The 23,342-nt window shown below is 33.8% G+C and overlaps 1 protein-coding gene across 4 annotated transcripts in view; it reads left to right on the top strand.

Moving 5' to 3' along the window:
* The window catches only part of LOC128578987 (histone demethylase UTY), a 224,939-nt gene extending 206,722 nt beyond the window's left edge, over positions 1 to 18,217 (top strand). For 2 of the 4 annotated variants that reach the window (XM_053581315.1, XM_053581313.1), the window contains 4 exons: positions 835 to 976; positions 13,333 to 13,459; positions 14,323 to 14,493; positions 15,773 to 18,217. In XM_053581315.1, the coding sequence (XP_053437290.1) occupies positions 835 to 976; positions 13,333 to 13,459; positions 14,323 to 14,493; positions 15,773 to 15,802 (470 nt within the window). In that variant the 3' untranslated portion in view covers positions 15,803 to 18,217. Of the gene's footprint in view, positions 1 to 834; positions 977 to 13,332; positions 13,460 to 14,322; positions 14,511 to 15,772 lie in introns of all 4 variants that reach the window. The other 2 variants (XM_053581314.1, XM_053581312.1) reach the window with 1 other exon arrangement.
* The last annotated feature ends 5,125 nt before the right edge of the window (positions 18,218 to 23,342 follow it).

Below are 23,342 nucleotides of genomic sequence, written 5' to 3'. Positions count from 1 at the left end.
CAAAGAACAAAGATTTCAGCAAATAGTAGATGTATTTCTCTGAAGACATAGAAGATACACTTTTGATATTTTCAAGTATTATGTTTTGCTTTTTTAAAGAAAGCTCTTTAAGGAAAAGTGAAGTGTTTTCATTCTTTAGAATTTTCATTTCATCTGATATATTAGATGCACAGGCCTAGTATATCAAACTATTTACTGTACATAAAGCAGTCAGTAAGGTGCCAGCCCCATATACCGAGGGTGGTGGGTTCAAACCCGGCCCTGGCCAAACTGCAACCAAAAAATAGCCGGGCGTTGTGGCGGGCGCCTGTAGTCCCAGCTACTCGGGAGGCTGAGGCAAGAGAATCTCTTAAGCCCAGGAGCTGGAGGTTGCTGTGAGCTGTGTGAGGCCATAGCACTCTACCCAGGGCCATAAAGTGAGACTCTGTCTCTACAACAACAACAAAAAAAAAGAATCTGATCTTTGGAGCTAGAGACATTAGACTGTGCCTTTCCATTGTTACCTTTTATGACTTTGGGCAAGTTTGTTTTTAAGCTCTTGGAGCCTATTTCTTTATCTTCAGGATGAGCATAAGCAATCAAGAAGGCCTGAAGGAATGAAATGAAATGATGTCAAAAGAACTTAGCACAATGTCTCACATATTGTAAATGCTCTTAATCATTTATTAGTCAATCTTAGTCATTGTATGTAGTCATTGTAAAACATGATAATTCTGTAGTGCTTTAAGATTTTCACAATTGGTGTGGAAGTCCTCACCTGGGAGGTGGTAATAGTCACCTTCGTATCTGTTATCACTTTGGGTTACTTGTGACTGTTTTTTTTCCTCTTCCTAGCCTGCCAGTATAAACTGGCAGTGGAACGGTATGAATGGAACAAATTGCAAAATGTGAAGTCAGTAGTGCCCATGGTTCACCTTTCCTGGAATATTGCACGAAATATCAAAGTCTCAGATCCAAAGCTTTATGAAATGATTAAGTAAGTGCATTCTAAAGCTGTGTTAGTCTCCCTTGGAGAGGGGAGGACTGTTAAACTGTGCAGTTTTTGTTTCACACAGAATTATGTTGACATCAAATGATAAAATGGCAAGAAATCTTGGCAAAATGTAGTAAGAAAATTCAGATTCTAAAATATTTTCTTCTTTTAAAAATAGCGAACCATAAAAAAAAAAATAGCGAACCATAATTATTATGATTCAAAGAACAATAAAGTGTATGTGATTCTATACCAATAAATTTACAAATCTATATTTTCCCCTAACTCTTATAATACTGACTTCCCAGAATACCTTAAGTTTTATTATTTTTATTTTGTTTTATTTGTACATTAACATAGTTGATAATTAAAAATTGTGTATACAGAAGTATACAACTGGATGGTTTAATGTATGTATATATGTATGTGTTTCTGTACACACACATTATGAAATATTCACCAAAAGATAATTACTGTGTCATTTCAAATAGTTAATCATTTGTTGTGGTGGAGTGTGAAAATACTACTCTCTTAGCAAATTTTGAAGAAAACAATATTGTTATTATCATTGTGTAATTTTAATTATTTGTCCTCCCAAATTTTATGTTACTCCCAGTATTGGTGGTAGCAACATAAAGGGAAAAGTTCGGGGCCAACTTCATTGGCCTAAGCAATAGCTAACCCCCATCTTTACAAAAAAAAAAAAAGACTGAAAAAAGAAAAGAAGAAAACTAGCTACATGTTGTAGTGGTTGCCTGTAGTACCAGTTTCTCAGGAGGCTGAGGCAAGAGGATCTCTTGAGCCCAAGAATTTGAGGTTGCTTTGAGCTAGGATTTAGTTTGGTCTAGCTTTTTTGAGGTGTAAAGTTAGATTATTTATGTGAGAGCTTTTCTTTTCTTTTTTTTTGTAGAGACAGAGTCTCACTTTATTGCTCTTGGTAGAGTGCTGTGGCGTCACACAGCTCACAGCAACCTCCAACTCCTGGGCTTAGGTAATTCTCTTGCCTCAGCCTCCCAAGTAGCTGGGACTATAGGCCCCCGCCACAATGCCAGGCTATTTTTTTGTTGCAATTTGGTTGGGGCCGCGCTAGAACCCTCCACCCTCGGCACATGAGGCTGATGCCCTTATCCACTGAGCCATAGACACCACAGGAGACCTTTTCTTTTTTAAGTGTAGATTTTTATTGCTATAAATTATAGTGTGCTTAGAATACTGGCTTTTTTTTTTCCATATTCTTTAAGAGTAGGTATAGGACGTTTTTGTTTATTTCAAGATACATTTTTAAATTCTCGTGCAAAGATGAGAGGATGCTGTTTTTAAAGAGAATGTTTTTAGTATTTATGAATTCTTCAGATTTCTTGGTTTTGTTGACTTCTAGTCTTACTTCATTGTGGATAGAAAAGATGGTTGGGATGATTTGGATCTAAAATTTCTTTTTTTGTGTGGTTTTTGGCCGGGGCTGGGTTTGAACCCGGCACCTCCGGCATATGGGACTGGCGCCCTACTCCTTGAGCTACAGGCACTGCCCTGGATCTAAAATTTCTTAAGGCTTCTTGTTTGTTTGCTTTGTGGGGGTTTTTGAGTTATTTGTATTTTTTCAAAGTAACACGAGGGTACAATTTTTAGGTTATATTGTTCTCAGTTCCAGAGTTCTCAGTTCCAGAGTAAAGTTCCATTTGCAGAAGAGCCCCCTCACCCAGGGGACATGTTAAGACTTCTTTTTGAACTAAAACTGTGATCTAACCTGAAAATGTCCTGTATATGCTTGATTAAAAAAGGGGTTATTTTGCTTTTGTGGAATATAGGACTAATTATCTCTATTAGGTTGACTTGATGTATAGTACTGTTCAAGTGAGCTGTTCAATGGTTTTCTGTCTGGATGTTGTACACATTTTCACAAGTAAGGTATCGAATTCCCCTATCATTATGCTATTGTCAGTTTCTCCTTTTACATTTCTCTATATTTACCTGTATATTTAGGTGCTCTAATGTTAGGTGCATATATATACATAATTGTCATGCTTAATAGTCGAATGCACCCTATTACTGTATTATGACTTTTTTCTAGAAACAGTAACTTAGATTTAAGAACTATATTCTTAATGTAAATATTGCCAGTTTTGCTGTCTTTTGATTACCGTGTGCATGGAATGTCCTCTATCCCTTCACTTTTAGGCAGCATATCCTCTTTAAAGCCTCACATAGACAACATATTACTGAATTTTGTTTCTTGTTCACTGAGTCACTTTTTTACTGTTTGCTTGTGATTTTAAACTACTTAAACTACTTACATTTACTTAAAATATTTACATTAATTATTGATACGTGATGATTTACTATTATCATTTTATTGTTTTTCTGTTTCGCACTTTTCTTTTTCTTTCCGGCCGTCATCTTTTATTTGATTTTTTTTTTTTTTTGTAGTAATTTTCTTGGGCTCTTTTATCTTTTGTAGAGTTTTTATTTATTGCGATTAGCTTGAGTGTTGCATAAAATAGCTTTCTCTTTTAAATTAATAACCTAATTTGAAACACATACAAAGACATTGCACTTTCACTCCCTTCCCACCCCACATATACACTTTGTTTTTATAGTCAGAGTTTGCTGCTTTTTATATAAACAAATTTTTATCCTTTTACATTTATATTAGGTTTATAAGTAAATTATTCATCACCTTAACAGTGCTGTATTGCATATGTCCACGTTTACATTCAGATTTATGTTTTCCCGATTTTGCTTTGCTGTTGAGCATGCTTTTGTTTCAGTTTGAAGAACTCCAACAAGGATTACTAGTTGTTAGTAACTGTCCTAGTTTTTGTGTTTGAGACTTTGTTATGTTCTTTATTTCTAAGGGATAATTTGCTGAGTGTGATATTCTTAGAGAATAGTTTTTTTCTTTTATTACTTTATATGTTATTATACTTCCTCCTAGTTTATAGGATTTCTGCTGAGGTGTATACCTCTTATAGTCTAATAGTGGTTTCCTTACATGTAGTAAGTTGCTTTTTTCTTGCTGCTTCTAAAATTCTCTTTGTCCTCGATTTTATAAAGTTTATTTACGTTACAGCTGAGATCTCTTGATGTTCAGACTAAGTAGAATCTTTGGACATCATGGATCCGTAAGTGAATTTTTCTCTCTGGTTATAGAATGTTTTCTATAATTATTTCTTTAAATAAGCTTTCTGCTTCTCTTTCTTTTGTCTTCTTTAACTTCCATAGTACCAGGCATACCATACATCCTTTAGACTTTCTCATTCTTTTTCATTCTTCTTCCTTGTACTCTGATGGCATAATTTCAAACCAATTGCCTTTGACTTTACTGAGCCTTTTGTCTCCTTGACTAAATCTGCTGTTGAAGCTTTCTTTGAGTTCATTTATAGTATTGTGTTACTCAGTTCCAGAATTTGTGTTGTTCTTTTTTATGATTTATATAACTTAGTCAGAATTCTCATTTTGTTCACATATTGTTTTCTTGATGTCATTTAATCTGTGTTATCTTTAAGCTCAGTTAGCATTTTTAAGGTAATTATTCTGAATATTTTTTCTCAGGTGATTTGTAGGTCTCCATTTCTTGAGTATAGAGACTTCTTACCTCGTGAATGAGGTAAAATTGTTTTCTTTTGGAAGTGTCATGCTTCAGTGATTTTTTTTTTTTTTTGGTCCGGGGCTGGGTTTGAACCCACCACCTCCGGCATATGGGACGTGCGCCCTACTCCTTGAGCCACAGGCGCCACCCAGTGATTTTTTTTTTTAATGTTTCTTGTAGTGTGTGTTATTGTCTTAGCATTTAAAGGAGAAATCTCTTCTTTCACAGGATACAGTATGGTTTCAGTGGGTACAGATCTTCACCCCAGGCATTTAATAACATGGATGTTTGCTTTAAGGGCTGCAATAATTCTGGCTCTAGAGATACAGCAGTAGTGTCTGGAGAGTGAGAATATTATCATAGTATAATTACCACATAAAAAATTTAGAGTTTAAAATAGTGACTTGATCAAAATGGTGAAATTTTCTGAGTGTTCTAACTTTACTACCCTTTTCTTGGCTTTTTAAAGCACTTACTATAGATTCAGTAGTAATTGAATACAAGTTAACAATACAAATAGGTGTGATCTGGTAACTTCTGACTTATTACTATAATTTCTATTCTGCTGTTATATTTAGAACACATTTTCAAACAGTGTCTCATAACAATGTTTCTCCAAATTTTTACAGTATCTCCCTGTTATCTGGCACCTTTGGAGATTAGCAGATTCCAGATGAATATAGTTTCTGGTTGTTTGATATCACTGTTAAAAATAGGCCAAATTGGCCAGGCATGGTGGCTGAGGCCTGTAATCCCAGCCTTCTGGGAACCTGAGCTGGGTGGATCGCCTGAGCTCAGGAGTTAGAGAGATCAGCCTGAGCAAGAGTGAGACACCATCATCAAAAAATAGCCAGGCATTGTGGTGGGGCCTGTAATCCCAGCTATTTGGGAGTCCGAGGCAGGAGGATCCCTTGAATCCAAGAGTCTGAGGTTGTTGTGAGTTATGATATCATGACATTCTACCGAAGATAATAAAGTAAGACTCTGTGTCTCCCCTCGACCCCCCAAAATAGGCCTAAGTAATGCTATACCCTAAACTGTTCGATACAATTAGTATGGACTTGATATAAACATGAAAGTGCACTAATTTAAAGCAAATGAAAGATGAATGGCCAAGAAATAGATGAAAAATATCGATTGTCCCTGATTATCAGAGAAATGCAAATCAAACCACCCTGAGATATCACCTAACCTCAGTGAGATCAGCCCACATCCCAGACTCTCAAAGCTGCAGATGCTAGTATGGATGCGGAGAGAATTTTTCCCACACTTTTATGCTATTGATGGGACTGTAAACTAATACAGCCTTTATAGAAAGAAGTACAGAGAACCCTCAAAGAGTTAAAAGTTGACCTTCCATTGATTCTGTAATGTCATTACTAAGTATTTATCCAGAAGAAAAAAATAATTTTACTATACGGACATTTGCACTACAGTGTTCATCATAGCTCAGTTCACAGTGGCCAAAAATGTGGAAACAGCCCAAGGGTCCATCAACTCAAAAATGGAGTAATAAATTATGGTCTGTATATACCACACTCTTCAGCCATAAAAAATAGATGGAGGCGTTACATCCTTTGTATTTATTAGAATTGATTTGGAGAACATCCTTCTGAGTAGTGTTTCATAAGAACTCAAAAGCAAGTATCAATATATTCAATATTAGTATGAAAACAGTGGGAATTAGTATGCTCTCAACTAATAGGCTTAACGTAGGATATATAGCACACAAACCTCCTGGGTGAAGGGCTTAACTGAACTTGAACTTTACTTAATAAATGCAAACAGTGTAACCTAATTGTACTCTTATATCAGTGTGAGGTAAAAATAAAGACATAAATAATCTGGTATTATTTGAAATTTTATTTTTTGGCTCAGTTGTATGTTGGTTGTTTGAGAGGGCCAGTTTCTTGAATTTCAGGTAACTAAGAGGGCTTTCCTCTCCCTCTCCCCTGCATCATCACCAGTGTGAATAACTCTGGCCAAAGAAATTTGGGGAATTTTAGGCTAGACAGCTGAATCAGTTGATAATTCCTTTCAGAACCTGTATCTGCTCATGAATTTTATCAACGGAAAAGATACAAGATCCAAAACATTTTCGACTAGTATCTTTTAAAAGTGCTCTGGGCTGATGTGGTGGCTCACACCTATAATCCCAGAACTCGGGGATGTCAAGGCAGATGGATTGCTTGAGCTCAGGGGTATGAGCCCAGCCTGAGCCACAGTGAGACCCTGTTTCTGCTAAAATAGAAAAATTAGTGGCGCTAGATGGCACATACCTGTATTCTCCATGACTTAGGAGGCTACTTACTCCAGAGGCAAGAGAATTGCTTGAGCCCAAGAGTTTGAGGTTGCTGTGAACTGTGATGCCACAGCTCTCTACCCAGACCAGTATACCAGAATAAGACTCTGTCTCCAAAAAAAGAAGAAAAAAATAAAGAAAAATTAGTGCTGACTTATTTTTTACATTTCAAATCTAAATTAAAAATTATGTTACAACAAACATAAATGATGAGGCCATTATGATATGTCTATGTACTGTTTTATCTAATGACTTATTTAATTTTTGATCTACATTTATGTTTTTTAAATTAAAATGAGTTTTAAAGAATATTAGCCAAAATTCTCAGCTGTAGTAATTACTTTTCTCATAGTAATTTCATCATTGTCATTACTTTCACTATAATTCTTGAAAGATATTCATGGGTTGGACTAAAATGTGATTATTTGTATCTAATGCCATATTTATTTAGGATTTAAATAAAATTAATGAGATCAACAACTGTTTGAGAATCCTAGAACTCCATGCTACATTAGTCTTGGTTATAAGCAAAGGTACAGCAGTTTATAAGGCAAAATCTCTGCTTCATATGGTTTAAATTCTAATAGCACAAGATAGAGAAGATTGTAAACAGAAAAGTAAGTGGTAATATGAATGAAATGAAATTTGTGATGGTGACTTAATGTGCAGGCAATAAGTTTAGACAGATACTAATTCCAAGTTTTTTAGGTAATTATTATGGATTTTAAAGGAAACAATAAGCTTCTGATTTATGTTTTAAAAACCTGGCTCTGATACATTATTAAAAATGGATTGCAGGATACAAAATTAGAAGGAGAAAGGAGTTAGAGGATGTAGCAAAGGCTAATCTGGATTGAGAAGGAAGCACTGGAAATTGAGTGAAGATCATGTTATGATTATTATGAAAGTAGAACTAATCAAACTTACTCATAAGTTGACTGTTGAAATAAGAAGGAAAAGGAAGAAAAAATAGTTCTCATCCCATTTTTTTTACATAGTATTCATGAATGTAAAACATCTCACATATCTGTCATTTTCATATTCTTTCGTCATTTTCCTTAACATCCTCCTCTACTGCTTCAACTTTATCATTATCCCTCCTAATTTTTGAAATACCCTAAGACTTCCCTTCCGTGATATTGGGTGCTCTCTGTTTTTGCATTATTTTTGTTGGAGTTGAACGTATGTATACAAATTTAGTTATTTTTCCAGTGAAATTACTAGAAATCCCATATCCTCTGTGGTTGACTTTTCTTTCTTTCTTTCTTTCTTTTTTTTTTTTTACTTTTTTATTTATTTATTTATATTACTTTTATTTTATTTATTATTTATTTTTTTTTGTAGAGACAGAGTCTCACTGTACTGCCCTCCGTAGAGTGCCATGGTGTCACATGGCTCACAGCAACCTCTAACTCTTGGGCTTACGCGATTCTCTTGCCTCAGCCTCCCAAGCAGCTGGGACTACAGGCATCTGCCACAATGGCTGGCTAAACACCATAATTCGTAAACTCAAACTGTAGTTTAATAGTTTTAATTATTAAATAAAGTAATTTTAAATAAACTTACTAATTAAGTAAATTTAATAATTTTTCACATTGAATTCAAATTGTATTATATTTAGCATTAAATGCTGAACCTTTTACATGCTGTATTTTTTGGACAGAGAGTCTCACTATGTAGTCTTCAGTAGAGTGCTGCGGTGTCACAGCTCACAGCAACCTCAAACTCATAGGCTTAAGTGATTGTCTTGCCTCAGCCTCCCAAGTAGCTGGAACTACAGGCTGTCATCACAACTGGGTATTATTTTTTTGTAGTTATTACTATGAACTATGATGCCAGGGTACTCTACCAAGGGTGATAAAGTGAGACTCTATCTCAAAAAATAAATAAAATAAAAATTATTTTTTATTATATACATTAATATATTTTTGATATATACATATTTATATATATAACATATATAAATATACATATACATAAATATACATATATATATATACACACACACACATATATATACATATATGTATATAAAAGAAGCCCAACAACATAGCCAGATACTATCTATAAAAAAAACTTTTGGGTTTTTTTGTTTGTTTGTTTGTTTGTTTGTTTTTAATTAGCTGGATGCCAGTGGCCAGTGCCCCTCAGCTGAGGATGTGGAAGGATCACTTGAGCCAAGAGTTTGAGGCTGTAGTTAGTTATGTATCATGCCTCTGATTAGCCACTGTACTGTAGCTTGGCTGACATAGTGATAACACTTTTTTTTTTAACCTAAATTTATTATCTCACAGGTTGAAATTTAATTATGTGGCCTGTGGACCCCTTCCATATATAAAGCCAGCCATGGCTGGTTATGTCTTTATCAAAATAAATTATTCTGACAATAATTATTCTCTTTCTCTCTTCTACATGTATGGACCATTGCCATTCTATGGGGCTCAACAAGATAGGTAATCCAGGGGATATTTTTCAGATTTTAAGGTCAGCTGATAAGATGACTTCAATTTTCTTTGAAAATTAGTTCCCTTTGACATAACATAATCATAAACTGTGGGGATTATGCTGTGGATATTCTTGTTAAGGGGTGAGCATGAGTGGTATTGCGCTCACTCCATATATGTTAGTAAATACTTTGTCTTTTTAACCACATTGTAAAGTAGATATTAGTATCTGCTTGTTACAAATGAGGAGATTTTAGGCATGTAGAAAAAAAAAAGCTAAGATTAAAATCTAGCCAATCTTCCTCTGGTCTCTTCTACTTTTATCTGTTATCTTACAATTGACTATGGTTTCTTGGGGCTCTGTTAATAAAAAGACGACAATTTGTAAAAGCTGATATTAGTATGTTTTGAAAATCATAGTGTTAATTTTTTTGCATACAAGTAAAATTTGAACTAGTTCATGCTTAACATGATCATCAGAATCAATGGAAGCCTCTATTGAAAGTAATTTTACAAGCTGTTTTATTTTCTGGCAAATGCAAAGACATTGGCAGTCGCTTTTATAATGGCCCAAATAATTCTTGTGACTAGGCAAGGAAAGGGCATCCTAGACTTTTGAAGGTCTGTTTTTAGAGATAAAAACCATTTTGTACTTCTATAAATATTAAAGTATTACTCAAAATAGTAATTTTTAAGAATGAAGACTACATGTATTTTAGATTGCTCAATCCTTTGTTTGAAGCAGAACAGTTTTGTGTGTAACTGACACACAAACTCATTGTAGCCCCTTAGAGAACACAGCCGTGGAGTAATAGGAGGCAAGAGAGCTTATTGTGTCATAGATTAACAAATACCTAGGTTACTTTTTCTGTATTGCTCTGTCAGTAAAATAAAACTGGGATAGGCAAGGCATTTGTTGGCGTTCTTTGATTTTCACAGCATATTCTGAGAATGTGCTGAGAGGCTAAAATTGTTGTCATTAATACTCAATATTATATTGACTCATTTATCTAGTCCAGTACCTATTTCCATTCAGGCAAGTTATTTTGTGAATTTAGTTTGACCCAGAATGTCAAGAGAAAAATATCCATTGTTATCTTAACTGCCCCTTAATCATTTTATTATTAGGGATTTTTCCCTATTACCATTATCCAAAAGTTGCTATTGGCTATGCTTCTCATAAATTTTCTAAAAACATTCCTACTTTTATTTCTCTTCATGCATTTGATGATATTGTACTGTCTGCATAAAATAGCACACTTTCTCATTCTTGAATACAGAACTGATAGCTTTCTGTGAAATTTTCCATGATTTGAATCTCCTTTACCAGAAATGGACTTCCTCCTTTTAATGTCCAAACTGTTATTTGGTATCTTTTGCCTAACATGTTGACTCTATAATATGCATTGATTGCTCAGGTAAATAAAGCTCTCATTATTCAGATTTTTAAAATTTTCTTACTGGGCAGCCCCTGTGGCTCAGTGAGCAGGGCGCCGGCCCCATATGCCGAGGGTGGAGGGTTCAAACCCAGCCCCGGCCAAACTGCAACAAAAAAATAGCCGGGCGTTGTGGCGGGCGCCTGTAGTCCCAGCTACTTGGGAGCCTGAGGCAGGAGAATCGCCTAAGCCCAGGAGTTGGAGGTTGCTGTGAGCTGTGTGACGCCACGGCACTCTACTGAGGGCAATAAAGTGAAACTCTATCTCTACAAAAAAAAAAAATTTTTTTTCTTACTTTAACACTTAAAATGTGATACAATAACATTTTCTTATTCTGATATTACAAGTACATTTCATCTTATGCTCCAAACTGTTATTTGGTATCTTTTGCCTAACATGTTGAATCTATAATATGCATTGATTGCTCAGATAAATAAAGCTCTCATTATTCAGATTTTTAAAATTTTCTTACTTTAACACTTAAAATGTGATACAATAACATTTTCTTATTCTGATATTACAAGTACATTTCATCTTATGCTCTAGATGAAATTACACTGTATAACATCTCAGTTTAGAAGGTTTCAGTTTTCTAGATTGTCTTTTCACAGTCCATATTACTCATCATCTTAAAATGTCTATTTTGGGGCACATAGTCTGTTGGATAGCTTAGAATCTACCATTTAACTTCAAATTTGTCAAACCCTTAGTTGCCCTCGAGTTACTTATATAGATTCTTATGAAAAAAATATATAATCATAGCTTAACCTAGGAAGAAAACAGCAAGGAAATATAAATTAAGAAAACTAAATCTGTTGTGGCGCCTGTGGCTCAAAGGGGTAGGGTGCTGGCCCCATATGCCTGAGTAGGGCACCAGCCCCATATACCAAGGGTGGTGGGTTCAAACCCAGCTCCGGCTGAACTGCAACCAAAAAATAGCTGGGCATTGTGGCGGGTGCCTGTAGTCCCATGCTCGGGAGGCTGAGGCAGGAGAATCGCAGAAGCCCAAGAGCTGGAGGTTGCTGTGAGTCCTGTGACATCATAGCACTTTACCGAAAGCGGTAAAGTGAGACTCTTATCTCTACAAAGAAAAGAAAGAAAAGAAAATTAAATCTGGGCGGCGCCTGTGGCTCAAAGGGTAGGGTGCTGGCCCCATATGCTGGAGGTGGCAGGTTCAAACCCAGCCCTGGCTAAAAACTGAAAAAAAAAAAAAAAATCTTATTACTTAATATCTATTATAAATATTACTTGTGTAGTAATTAAATACTTATGAAGCATTTATTAACTCTATTGCTTAGAGTCCTATGTAGTAATTAACAAAGACAATAAAGGCTTTGCTTTCATGAAGCTTGTACTTTAATGGGAAACAAAGATGATGAACATGTACGCAGCCTTATTTTTTGATATGACACTGTGGCATCTTTTCTTTCAAATACTAATTTTGTAATCCAAACATTTAATCCTAATTTTAAGTCAATAGCCATAACATGATGATTCAGAGAGCTGCAAGTTAGTTTAAGTACTGATCTCAGGCAATTACTTGATTTCAAAACATGGTAATAGTATTTTTGTTAAATGTTTTATGTTCCTTTTAGTATAATTTAAGAGCTACAGTGTGCCTTAAAGATTATCTTTTTCAACTGTTTTGAAACACTTCAAGTCACAGAAATTGTACCAAACATTTCTGAACAGTGACAACTAATTATACCAAACTTGTACTATTTGTGAGAAAGCATTGTATTGCTAGCATCAGAAACATGTTTTGGAAAGGTATAAATTATATGAAAATTTGTGTTAATATAAATGAAGGATTTTACCATGCCACTTTCAAACTGAAATAGAACAAATAATCTTTTCTTCTGTGATGTTACAGTTAAACAAATTTTGTACTTTGTAAAGACTAATATGATATATAATTTTCTGTATACTGCCATAGTTTTAAAATCAATTATTTAAACAACACTGTGAGATTATAGGTAGCCTTCTTGCCTATCTATAATACTAATAGCTGCAGCTTAGCATTTGTAGACCTTTTGTTTTAAAGATAAAGAAATTGAGTCTTAGGCGGCCTCTGTGGCTCAGCGGAATAGGGCACTGGCACCATATGCCGGAGGTGGTGGGTTCAAACCCAGCCCCAGCCAAAAACTGCAAAAAAAAAGAAGAAGAAATTGAGCCTTTGAAAAATTATCTCACTTGTGCAAATTAGAGCCAAAATTAAGAATATATCTTTAATTGATGTTAGCCTTATGAAAGAAAAAAATATATACCTATGTGTATACATGTATTTTTTCTAAATAGAAGTATTAAGTTTTTCGTAGATTAGATCATTGCATTTTTTATATTCAAGTGTCAGTTGTTTTAAAAAAATTTGAATTGTCAGTGTCAGGCCTGCATTTGAAAACCTGAGAACATGAAAATTTATAATCAAAATAATTAATTTTAAGTCAGTAGCAGTAGTATAAGGGAGCAAAGAGCTCTGGATGAATAGACTACAAAATCTGTATTCTCAATGTTAATGTCTAATAGGTGTAACTTTTATGCCAAGAATATTCAGTATTTAATTGTCACAAATACATTTTTTTCCAAAATAGGTATTGTCTTTTAAAAGTTCTGAAGCAATGTCAGACATTGAAAGAAGCTCTTCTTGCAGCAGGAAAAGAAGTTGTATGGCATGGGCGGACAAATGAAGAACCAGCTCATTACTGTAGCATTTGTGAGGTAAGGTAATTTTTATTGATAATTGTTCTGTTTTGGATTCTCTAGATTCTTTTTTTTAATTGTAAATTTTCACATATTTTTATTTAATGCTTTTGATTAAAATTGATTATAATACTATTATGCTAAAATATCATTTGATATTTTTCGAATACTAGAAGTTTCTCCTTCAGAGGTATCCCAGGTTATAGGCCTTACCAGACGATAATCATCTCAGGTTTTAAAATGAGGAACAAACTATAACGATGACCAACAAAATGGATTGAGTTCAGTGTACATCCAGGCATTTCAGTATTAAGTTATTTTTACTCCTATTATCTTGAAAAAAAACTAATATACATATATTTATTCACATTTCTTATTTTAGCTTTGGTTAAACAGTAAGCACTGTGATATGCTCTTGAGAACCAAAAATGAATAAAATATTATTATCTTTGTGAGCTCAGTCTTTGGGGGAAGACTAACATTTAATTAAACGCAGACCACTTATGAATGTGCTCATAGAAAAGTGAAAAACAAAGACTGATACTTACTGATTTAAACACTGGTGTTTTGGGAAAAATAAAAATAGACTGACTTATCAGACTTTGAATTAACCTTAAACAGGAGGTCATAGTACATATTTAATTATGGTAAAGTTAGTTTATAACTAAATAACATTACCCTAGTCTTGTGTATTATGGAATAAATCTGATGTTTGAAACATGCGATCATGATTTTTTTTTTTTTGAAGTATTTATATTTAACCAAAATCACTGCCCACAATTTTATGTAAGGTAGAATTTCATTGTTAAGCTAAAGGACAATAAATTCAACTCTACCAACTCTAAGATCTCTATTCAGTGCTTTTTTTCTTCTACAAATAGGTAGAGGTTTTTAATCTGCTTTTTGTCACTAATGAAAGCAACACTCAAAAGACTTACATAGTACACTGCCAAGATTGTGCACGAAAAACAAGTGGAAGTCTGGAAAATTTTGTGGTGCTAGAACAGTACAAAATGGAGGACCTGATGCAAGTCTATGACCAATTTACCTTAGTAAGTGAATTTAACATGTGAGTACCTAGTTAGCTGGGTTGTGAGGCAATGATATTTGATTTTACTACCTGATAAATACAAGTTAACAAGATACTTTAATTTTCCATTGGCTCAGTAGATGTTGCATGAGGGAAAAATGTTTATATTATCCTTCATATTTTGAAGTAGCTTATGTATGTGAAATTGATATATATTACCATTTTTCTTTCTTAATGAAAATGTCCCAAATAGTAGTCTCAGTAATTATTTGGATATTTTTAGAATATTATCATAGCCTTTATACTATTTAATTACTCTATAGTACTTATCAAAAAAAGTATATTTTTTAAATATACTTTTATTTTTAGAGCTAATTTTATTTTTTAAAATTCAGTTCTCCCTGGAAGGACTAGCAAGGAATATACCTTATGGTGATATTTGATGGACTTTGACCTAGTAACATGATACATGATTTATAAAGAAAAATTCACAGTCTTATAGATTGCAGCTTTAATTTTCATAGATAAGTTGTTTGGGATAGCATTGCTGGCTTTCAGTGACTTTATGAAAGGCAACAACAGACAGTAATTTATGAGTTGTTAATATTGCTTCAGAACTCTCTGTTCTGAAATTTGAAATTCAGTTCCTGATAATTTGTTTGTAAATGGTTCTCACAATTGCTCAAGAAAAAACTTATGTGGAATGTATAAAACATGTAATCTAGCTACTAGTTTAGTTTCAATTGCATTTTAAATTATTTTCTCACTAGATTTCCTTCAGTAGTCTTAAAAATTGGTCAACTATTGGGTGGTGCCTGTGGCTCAGTGAGTAGGGCACCAGCCCCATATACCCAGGGTGGTGGGTTCAAACCCAGCCCTGGCCAAACTGCAACAAAAAATAGCCAGACATTGTGGCAGGTGCCTGTAGTCCCAGCTACTCAGGAGGCTGAGGCAGGAGGATCACCTAAGCCCAGGAGCTGGAGGTTGCTGTGAACTGTGACACCACAGACTCTACCAAGGGTGACAGAGTGAGACTCTGTCTCCAAAAAAAAAACAAAAAAATTGATCAACTATTAATATTCCCAAGGTTTTGATTAAATGAAGTACAGGAAAATAGTGGTAATGATACAGGGGTTTCAAGAAACTGGTTCTAATGGAGACAAAAAGAGCATCTCATTTAGCAGACTATAGAGATTTGATATTTCTTTCTTCATAAAAGGGCTATTCCTTGCTTATGGCTATAAGATAGAGAACATCTTTTTATGTAACAAAATTTTAACATACTTTATTTTTATTTTTAGGCTCCTTCATTATCAACCACCTCATTTTGATATTGTTCAAATGAACATTAAGTGAAACCCTTTCTGCTCTTCAAGAAATTTCTGCACCCCTGGTTTTGTAGCTGTCTCGTAAAACTGCTAACTAAAAGCTATGTCTATGCAAACTTCTGAAAGTGTCAAGAAATTAGAGAGCACTGCCTCTACTTCAAAACTTAAAAAGCCGATCCAACTGTACATCAGAAAAATGATAGTAATTGTATGTGTTATACAGGCTACTGATTTGAAAACAGCCTTTTTTTATATTTCTTTATTTCTGGGCTGATGAATTAATTTTCATCTGTATTTTACTCCTTCTGAAAATTCTGAAATTCCTTCAGAATTTTCATAGGGGTAAAAAAACTGTCCTAGCTCGTCATTTCGTTGTAAGATAGTTAAGAAATATAAATCTTTCTTTGATCAACATTATTTTAATGTGAAACCTTGAGAACGTTTTTTACTTCCTTATGTTTTAATTTGTTGTTTTGAGGACATGATGATTACGCTTGTAGTTCCAAAATAAAATTAAAAAAATCATAGCCAAGATTCAAAGATAAATGGATTGTACACAGACTAAGGAATAAACTTCAGATTTGTGACTTTTATTTCTAATCTTGATATGGATTTACAATATTTATAAGTACATATTTATTGCTTGAAAAATATTTGTGAATGGGATATTGTTATTTTTTCCAGACTTACTGCCATTAAATACTAAGGAGTTCTGTAATTTTAAGCACTACTCCTATTACATTTCTATGTGTAAATAAAATTGAAACTTTTATTAAAATTGTTTAATGTTTAAAGGGGTTTCCACTGCTTGAGTTTTAAGAGGACATTCTGTAAAGAACGAGTTTTGCTTATATCCAAATCTAATGATACATATTTTGTGTGTACATGCACACTTATATATAGAAATCTCAATATATAATTGTATAAAGATAAATTTTAATTTTTTACATCTCTGATAGTTTTTGAGGTGCCTACTGTAAAGTATTAATTACAAAAGTATGTTTATTTTTTGAAGTAAATGTCTTTTAGTCTGATTTATTAAATTGCAGTTACCGTAGTGAAAGCCAATTAATAATTGCCAGCAAAATGTATAATAGAAAACAGTGCAGTTTAGGTTTTAAAGGAAACATGATATCTTGATTATCATTTAGAATTTTTTATGGAAAAGAGATTAGGAATGATGACCTATTTTAGAAAATAAATATATTAAGTAACTTATTTTTTAAAGCCAGATGACTTGGAAATTCTATGCTTTCCTGCTTGTACAGCATGGTTTGGGTCAAAGGGAGAGGAGAATATTAAAATTCCATACTACTAGTCAATTTTAACAAGTTCTATGAAAACTTTATTTCATATGAACAACCTAACTTTTAATGAACAAATTATCTCATTTAACATAATACATGGCTTTTCTACCTCTGTTTTCTGAAGCATTCTCATTTTATTACATTTTTCTAAGAGTTTTCCAGGGAGCTTTAGTGACGATTCAAAGAGTGCTATTAAGTTATGTAAATGTAAAAGAGAATTTACAGTCTTATCTGGTAAATGTTTTAATGATTGCATTAATCAAGCACTTTTTTTCAAACTGCCTTGGAGTAGCTGGGGTACTAGAAATAATTTGAAGACAAAAGGCAATGAAGGGGCCAACCGCAGTGGCTCATGCCAGTATCCTAGCCCTCTGGGAGGCCAAGGCAAGTGGGTTGCCTGAATTCAGGTTCAAGACCAGCCTGAGCCAGAGTGAGACACCGTCTCTAAAAAAAAAAAAAAATTAGCTGGGCATTATGGTGAATACCTGTAGCACCAGCTACTCAGGAGTCTTAAGGCAAGAGAATCGCTTGAGCCCAAGAGTTTGAGGTTGCTCTGAGCTGTGATGCCATGGCACTCTACTGAGGGCAACAAACTGAAACTGTCTCAAAAAAAAAAAAAAGGCAATGAAGGTATTTTTATTAAATTAAATAATAAATGTTCAATCTAGTAACAATAAATGTCACATATCTAATCTCAGAAGGAAATAATTGCAATTTTTAGTTAAAGAAGAAAAGCACTAAATTATTCTAGATATTTTAAATACTAATATTTTTGTGATTTTATTATAAATTCTCTTATTCAAAGATCATTGAGAATATAGTCAAAAATTTTTTCTTCCTAACAAAAATTATAAATCAACCCTTTGGAAATAAACATGATGTAGAACACTAGAGCTGCACATGAGTTTTTCTTAACAGTTCTGTTTTGTATAATTGACATAACATCTTATGTATCAACTCTTTAAGATGGTTTAGTTCCAAGATTAATATAAATTGTATTTACCTGAGCATGAAAATGAGGTTTTATTTTTTTTTAACTAAAAGACATATTTGGATTATATATTGAGAATAATAATTTTCTTCTTCTCCTCCTCCTCCTCCTCTTTTTCTCCTCTTCCTCTTTCTCCTCTTCTTCCTCCTCCTCATCCTCTTCTCTTCCTCTTCCTCCTGTTCCTCTTCTGCTCCTCCCTCTCTTCCTCCTACTCTTTTTCTCCCTCCTCCTTTCTCTCTTCCTCTTCTCCTCCTCTTCTTCCTTCTCCTCCTTTTCCTCCTCTTCATCACCCTCTAAAGCAGTGGTTCTCAACCTTCCTAATTCCATGACCCTTTAATACAGTTCCTGTAGATCTTGACCCACAGGTTGAGAACCACTGCTCTAGAATATCATGGCATCAGTGCTCATAGCAACCTCAAACTCTTGGGCTCCAGTGATTGTCTTATCTTAGCCTCCCGAATAGCTGGCACTATAGGCACCCACCACAACACCAGCTATTTTTAGAGACACCATCTCGCTGTTGCTCAAGCTGGTCTCAAACCTCCTGAGCTCAAGCAATTCACCTACCTCAACCTCCGAGAGTGCCAGGATTACAGGTGTGAGTCTGCACCTTGCCATGTGCTTTTCAGAAGCTTATATGTACTCTTTAAATGGAGAACCAGAAATGACTATTAAACATAGTATTACCTAGAAGTATGTCTAGACAAATGAAGTCCTATGTGACCTGCTTACCTTTCATTAATTTATCCTCTTTTCTAAGGTGGATTTGAGAGGTTTAAATAGATTTATTTTCTTTTAAAGCTGCTAAACTGTACCAAGTGCCTTTCAATTAAACAAATGTGTATTACAGCACACATTATTTAGAAAGGACTCTGATTCAAAAGTTGTATATAACAGCATCTTTTTATCAGCAATGAAACAAACTTTTCTTAGAAATAAATTCTCAATTTTTCGTGAATATGTAACTCAACATATGTAATCCAGAATTCATATGTAATTCCAAAAATCTTGGCTATTTCATTTTATTATAATAAAAAATCTAAGTTGCTTTCTCAAAGTAATACATTACAAAATAGGATCTTAACTATTATTTGGTAAAGTTTATGATAACATATAACTTGAATTTCAACGTGAATGAACAGTTTATTTCTTAGAAAAAATTTCAGCACTATTGTTCAATTCCTTAAATTACTGTGATAGATATTTTCATTTATTCAAGACATTGTCTTATTTAGCTTTTCCTAAAATAAATATTGATACATGTGAACTTGCCCCATATCCTCTATTACCATAATGATTTTGCTGTGTATCATGGGAGAATCATGGACACAGATAACAAAAAGGGTGTGTTTTGAGGACTGATTAAGTCATCTTCTTGCACATATCACAGAACATGAATGCTTGGGAGGTTAAAGCTGGTGTATAATGACAAAGGCATTGGCAGAATTAATAGAAATAGTACCTGATGGTTTGTAAAACCTCCTCAGTCATGTTAGTAACAGAGCTGTTTATTGGTTTTATATGAAAATATTAGATTTGCAAAATCTTCTTTCTGTGTATCACATTTCATCTGTTAAACACATTACATTTACTGTCTACCTATATCCTGGGAGGAGGGATAACTGTAGGACGAGAAGCCCAAGGAAATGCTTTGAACTTGAACTTCTCTGTTGGGGAATGTATGTAAAAGAATAGATTTGAGAAATACTTTGAAGAAAAAACTTCATAGATACCATTTATTGTCTTCCTGCTGCTAAGGGTGCTTTAACAGGACAAATCTACAAGAACAAAAGATTGTAATTTACTTGTAGAATACTAAGTAATTTTAATTTATTCAGTAAGTAACAGATGGACATGTGAATCCAGAATTTAGAAGTGAAAGTTGGTGAATCCAAAGTGAGACACTGGACCAAGGACACCTAAATGGGAGATGATAGCAAAGGAGAAAGGGAGCTAATAGAGAACAGGAATGTTAATATTTTGAAAACCATGTCTGCTTCATACTGACAGGTAGACATGAAAGTGATGCCTTTGAGTTAGCACACCATTGTTGTGACATTACCCTGAGCAGCTTTAGTGAAGGGGAATAAAATCAGATTGCTTTGGTGGGAAAAGGGTTTGAATGTGAGGGATTTTTGCAAAAACACTCAGATACAGATTATTATGGTGTTTGGCATAAAACAGCTTGCCAACTTCAAACAAACTATTTATTGCATTGATCAAGGATAAAATGGTTTCCATGTTTCAGTCTTTGCAAAAAAATAAGTGATGATTTGCTTTGAAAGCAAACACTTAAAATTGTTTTTAATACGGCAACTGTACCTACACTTACAAGTGTGAATGATGAAAAGCCTTGTGTAGAAATTTTACATATATTTTTCTACTTAGCCCCACAAATAGATATTGTTTTATCTTCATTTTATGAATAAGGGATTAAGAAATGGAGAGAGAGAGAAAGATCAGTCTGGAGCTATTACCATTGTCAGTGAGGATCCACTTTCTATAATAGAAAATTAGAATTGATAGTTATAAAGAATTTTCATTATGATGCTTTTTAATTTGATAGCATATAATTAGGATAACCATAAATACTTTGTTCTTTTGTGTATTTTTACATAATTGGAGAGAATCACATGCATCTGGAAGAAAATAATACTAAGGTCAAATGTACCTCATGCTTCCTTTGCCTTGATGGTAACATCTTAAAAAACTATAATATTGCATCTAAGTTACTGACTGGATGTTAGTAATGCAGTCAGCATATAGAACACTTCTATCACTACAAGGATATATACCTCATGCCCCTTTCCCTTTAATGGCAACATCTTACAAAACTATAAATACTGCCTCCAAGTTACTGACTGTATGTTGATACAGTCAAAATATAAATTTTTCTATCACTGCAAGGATCTCTTAAGTTTCCTCTTTTATATCCACCTCAATTTCTTTCCCTCCTACCCTTATCCCTGATCTCTGCAACATACTGAGGTATTCTTCATTTCTGCAATATAATTTCAAGAATGTTTTATAAAGAGAATCACAAGGCATGTAGCCTGTGGGGGTAGGTTTGTTTTCACTAAGTATAATTTCCTGGAAAATAGGTAGTTGCATGCATCATTAGTTTGCTTATTTCTCAGTATAATTTGGTGTAGTTTGGAGATTGCTGTGGTCTGAGTGTTTCTGTCACTCCAAAACTTGTACACTGCAATTCTAACCCCCAAGGTGATGGTATTAGGAGGTGGGTTCATTGGGAAGTATTTAGTTCATAAATGGGATTGGTACCCTTATAGAGACCCCAGTGGGTGAGGCTAGCTTGCTCTTTCCACTATGTGATGACAAAGAAAGATTACTGTCTCTGATGCAGGAAGGCAACAGACACAAATCTAACAGTGAAGGCACATACTCCAACCTCCACAATTCTGAGAGTGGCTTTCTTGGAAGTGTTTTGATTTATGTGTCAGCCCCAGTGTTTTCCAGTTTATTGGGAAAATATGAATAAATCTACCATATTATGCATGTTTTCTACAGATGCAAATTTCTCCTGCTTAAATGCCAGGGGTTAGGGACAAATGCTGAACCACATTGTAATTGCATATTTTAGTTCAAAAAAAAAAAGTTGTCAAACTCTTCCAGAGTGACATACCAGTTAACATTCCCGTAAGTTTAATATTTAAATTCTTAGCAGTCGTGTATATGAGGCCTAGTGTCTCTACATCCTTGCCATCACATGATGTACTATCTACTATTTTTTTTTTTTTATTTTAGCACTTGTTTGGTATGATAGCTGTGACAGCTTAGCATTTCTCTAACAGTTAATGATGTTGGATATCTTTTAATCTAATTTCTCATCATTATGTCCTCTTCATTGAGATATCTATTCATATCCTTGGCCATTTTCTAATTTAACTATTCTTACTAAGTTTTATGTATTGATGTATTGATTTCAGTACCTTGTTGGATTTTGGTTTACAAATACTTTCTCTCAGGTTGTACCTTCTAGCATCAACAGTTTTTTCACAGACCAAAAGTTTTCATGAGATTCAATTTGTTTTTTACATTTTTTGATTGAGTATATGGTGTCAAGTATAACTCTTTTTTTCTTAGACATAGAACTGAAAGATATTTTCCTATGAAGTTACAATTCTATTTATAATTCATTTTGAATTTTTTTATATAAATTGAGGCTTATGTCAGGTTTTTGTTTGTTTCATTTTAGGTTCTGTGTTTCTTTCTATTCGCACTTTCTGGCCTATGGATGTCCAAGCTCCATCACCATATGTTTGTACTTCTATTAAAAAAAGAAAAACAAACAGTGGGAGTTTATTTGTATTGGTCTATTTGTGTTCAGCTCTACACTGTATTTGGTAAAGCATCTTCTTTTTATTCTTAAAATTGTTTTAGGTATTTTAGAGCCTTTGCCTTTTCATATAAATTTTAAAGTAACTTTGTATAGATTTTGGTGTGTTGTGTTAACCACGGATCCAACAGTGTGCTAGTATCTATAATATCTGGATATATAGTTGCAGTATGGGTATTGTGTTAAACATATAGCTTAGTAAAGTTAAGAAAACTGACAATAAGTATCCCCATCCACAATTACGTCTCTTCATTATCAACATTATCACCATGCAGATGGTGTGCAATTCTTCTACTATATTTCTTTTGAGTGATAAAAATAGTATTAATTTTTAAATTTCTTTTCCACAAGTTTGTTTTTACCATAAAAATATGATTGACATTTTTGTGTTTGTCCTATGACCTTGCAGAACTTATCTATTAGTTGAAAAGGAGTTTTAGAGTCTTTCATGTCATCTGTAAGAAAAAGTTATTTCTTTCTTGACTATATGCATTTCTTTCACTTATTTTCCTTATCTTATTGCAATAGTTAAAATTTCCAGCACTGTATTGAATAGACATGTTGAAAGTTGACAGCCTTCCATGTGCCCAGTCTTAGGAAAAATTGTCTTTCATTGTTGGATGATGCCAGCTCAGCTGTAGGCTTTTTGTAGATAATCTTTATCAAGAATACTCTCAATCCTATTAGTATTTACCATTGTGTATTGTGATTTTCAAGTTCTCTTACTGTCTGCATCTGTTGATGCCAAGCGTATGATTTTTATTATAAATTTCTTGAGCTACATTAACCAATTTTCAAATGTTAATGTGGACTTTGTGTATTTCATTTTGTAATTGTTGGGGTTAGATTATAAATATGTTGATTTTTGAACTTAAGTACGTAAGAGGT

Source organism: Nycticebus coucang, chromosome Y, assembly GCF_027406575.1.
Source record: "Nycticebus coucang isolate mNycCou1 chromosome Y, mNycCou1.pri, whole genome shotgun sequence".
In the NCBI taxonomy this organism is placed as follows: Eukaryota; Metazoa; Chordata; class Mammalia; order Primates; family Lorisidae; genus Nycticebus; species Nycticebus coucang.
The sequence above is the reverse complement of the archived record's forward strand: the minus strand, read 5'-3'. Positions and strand labels throughout refer to the sequence as shown.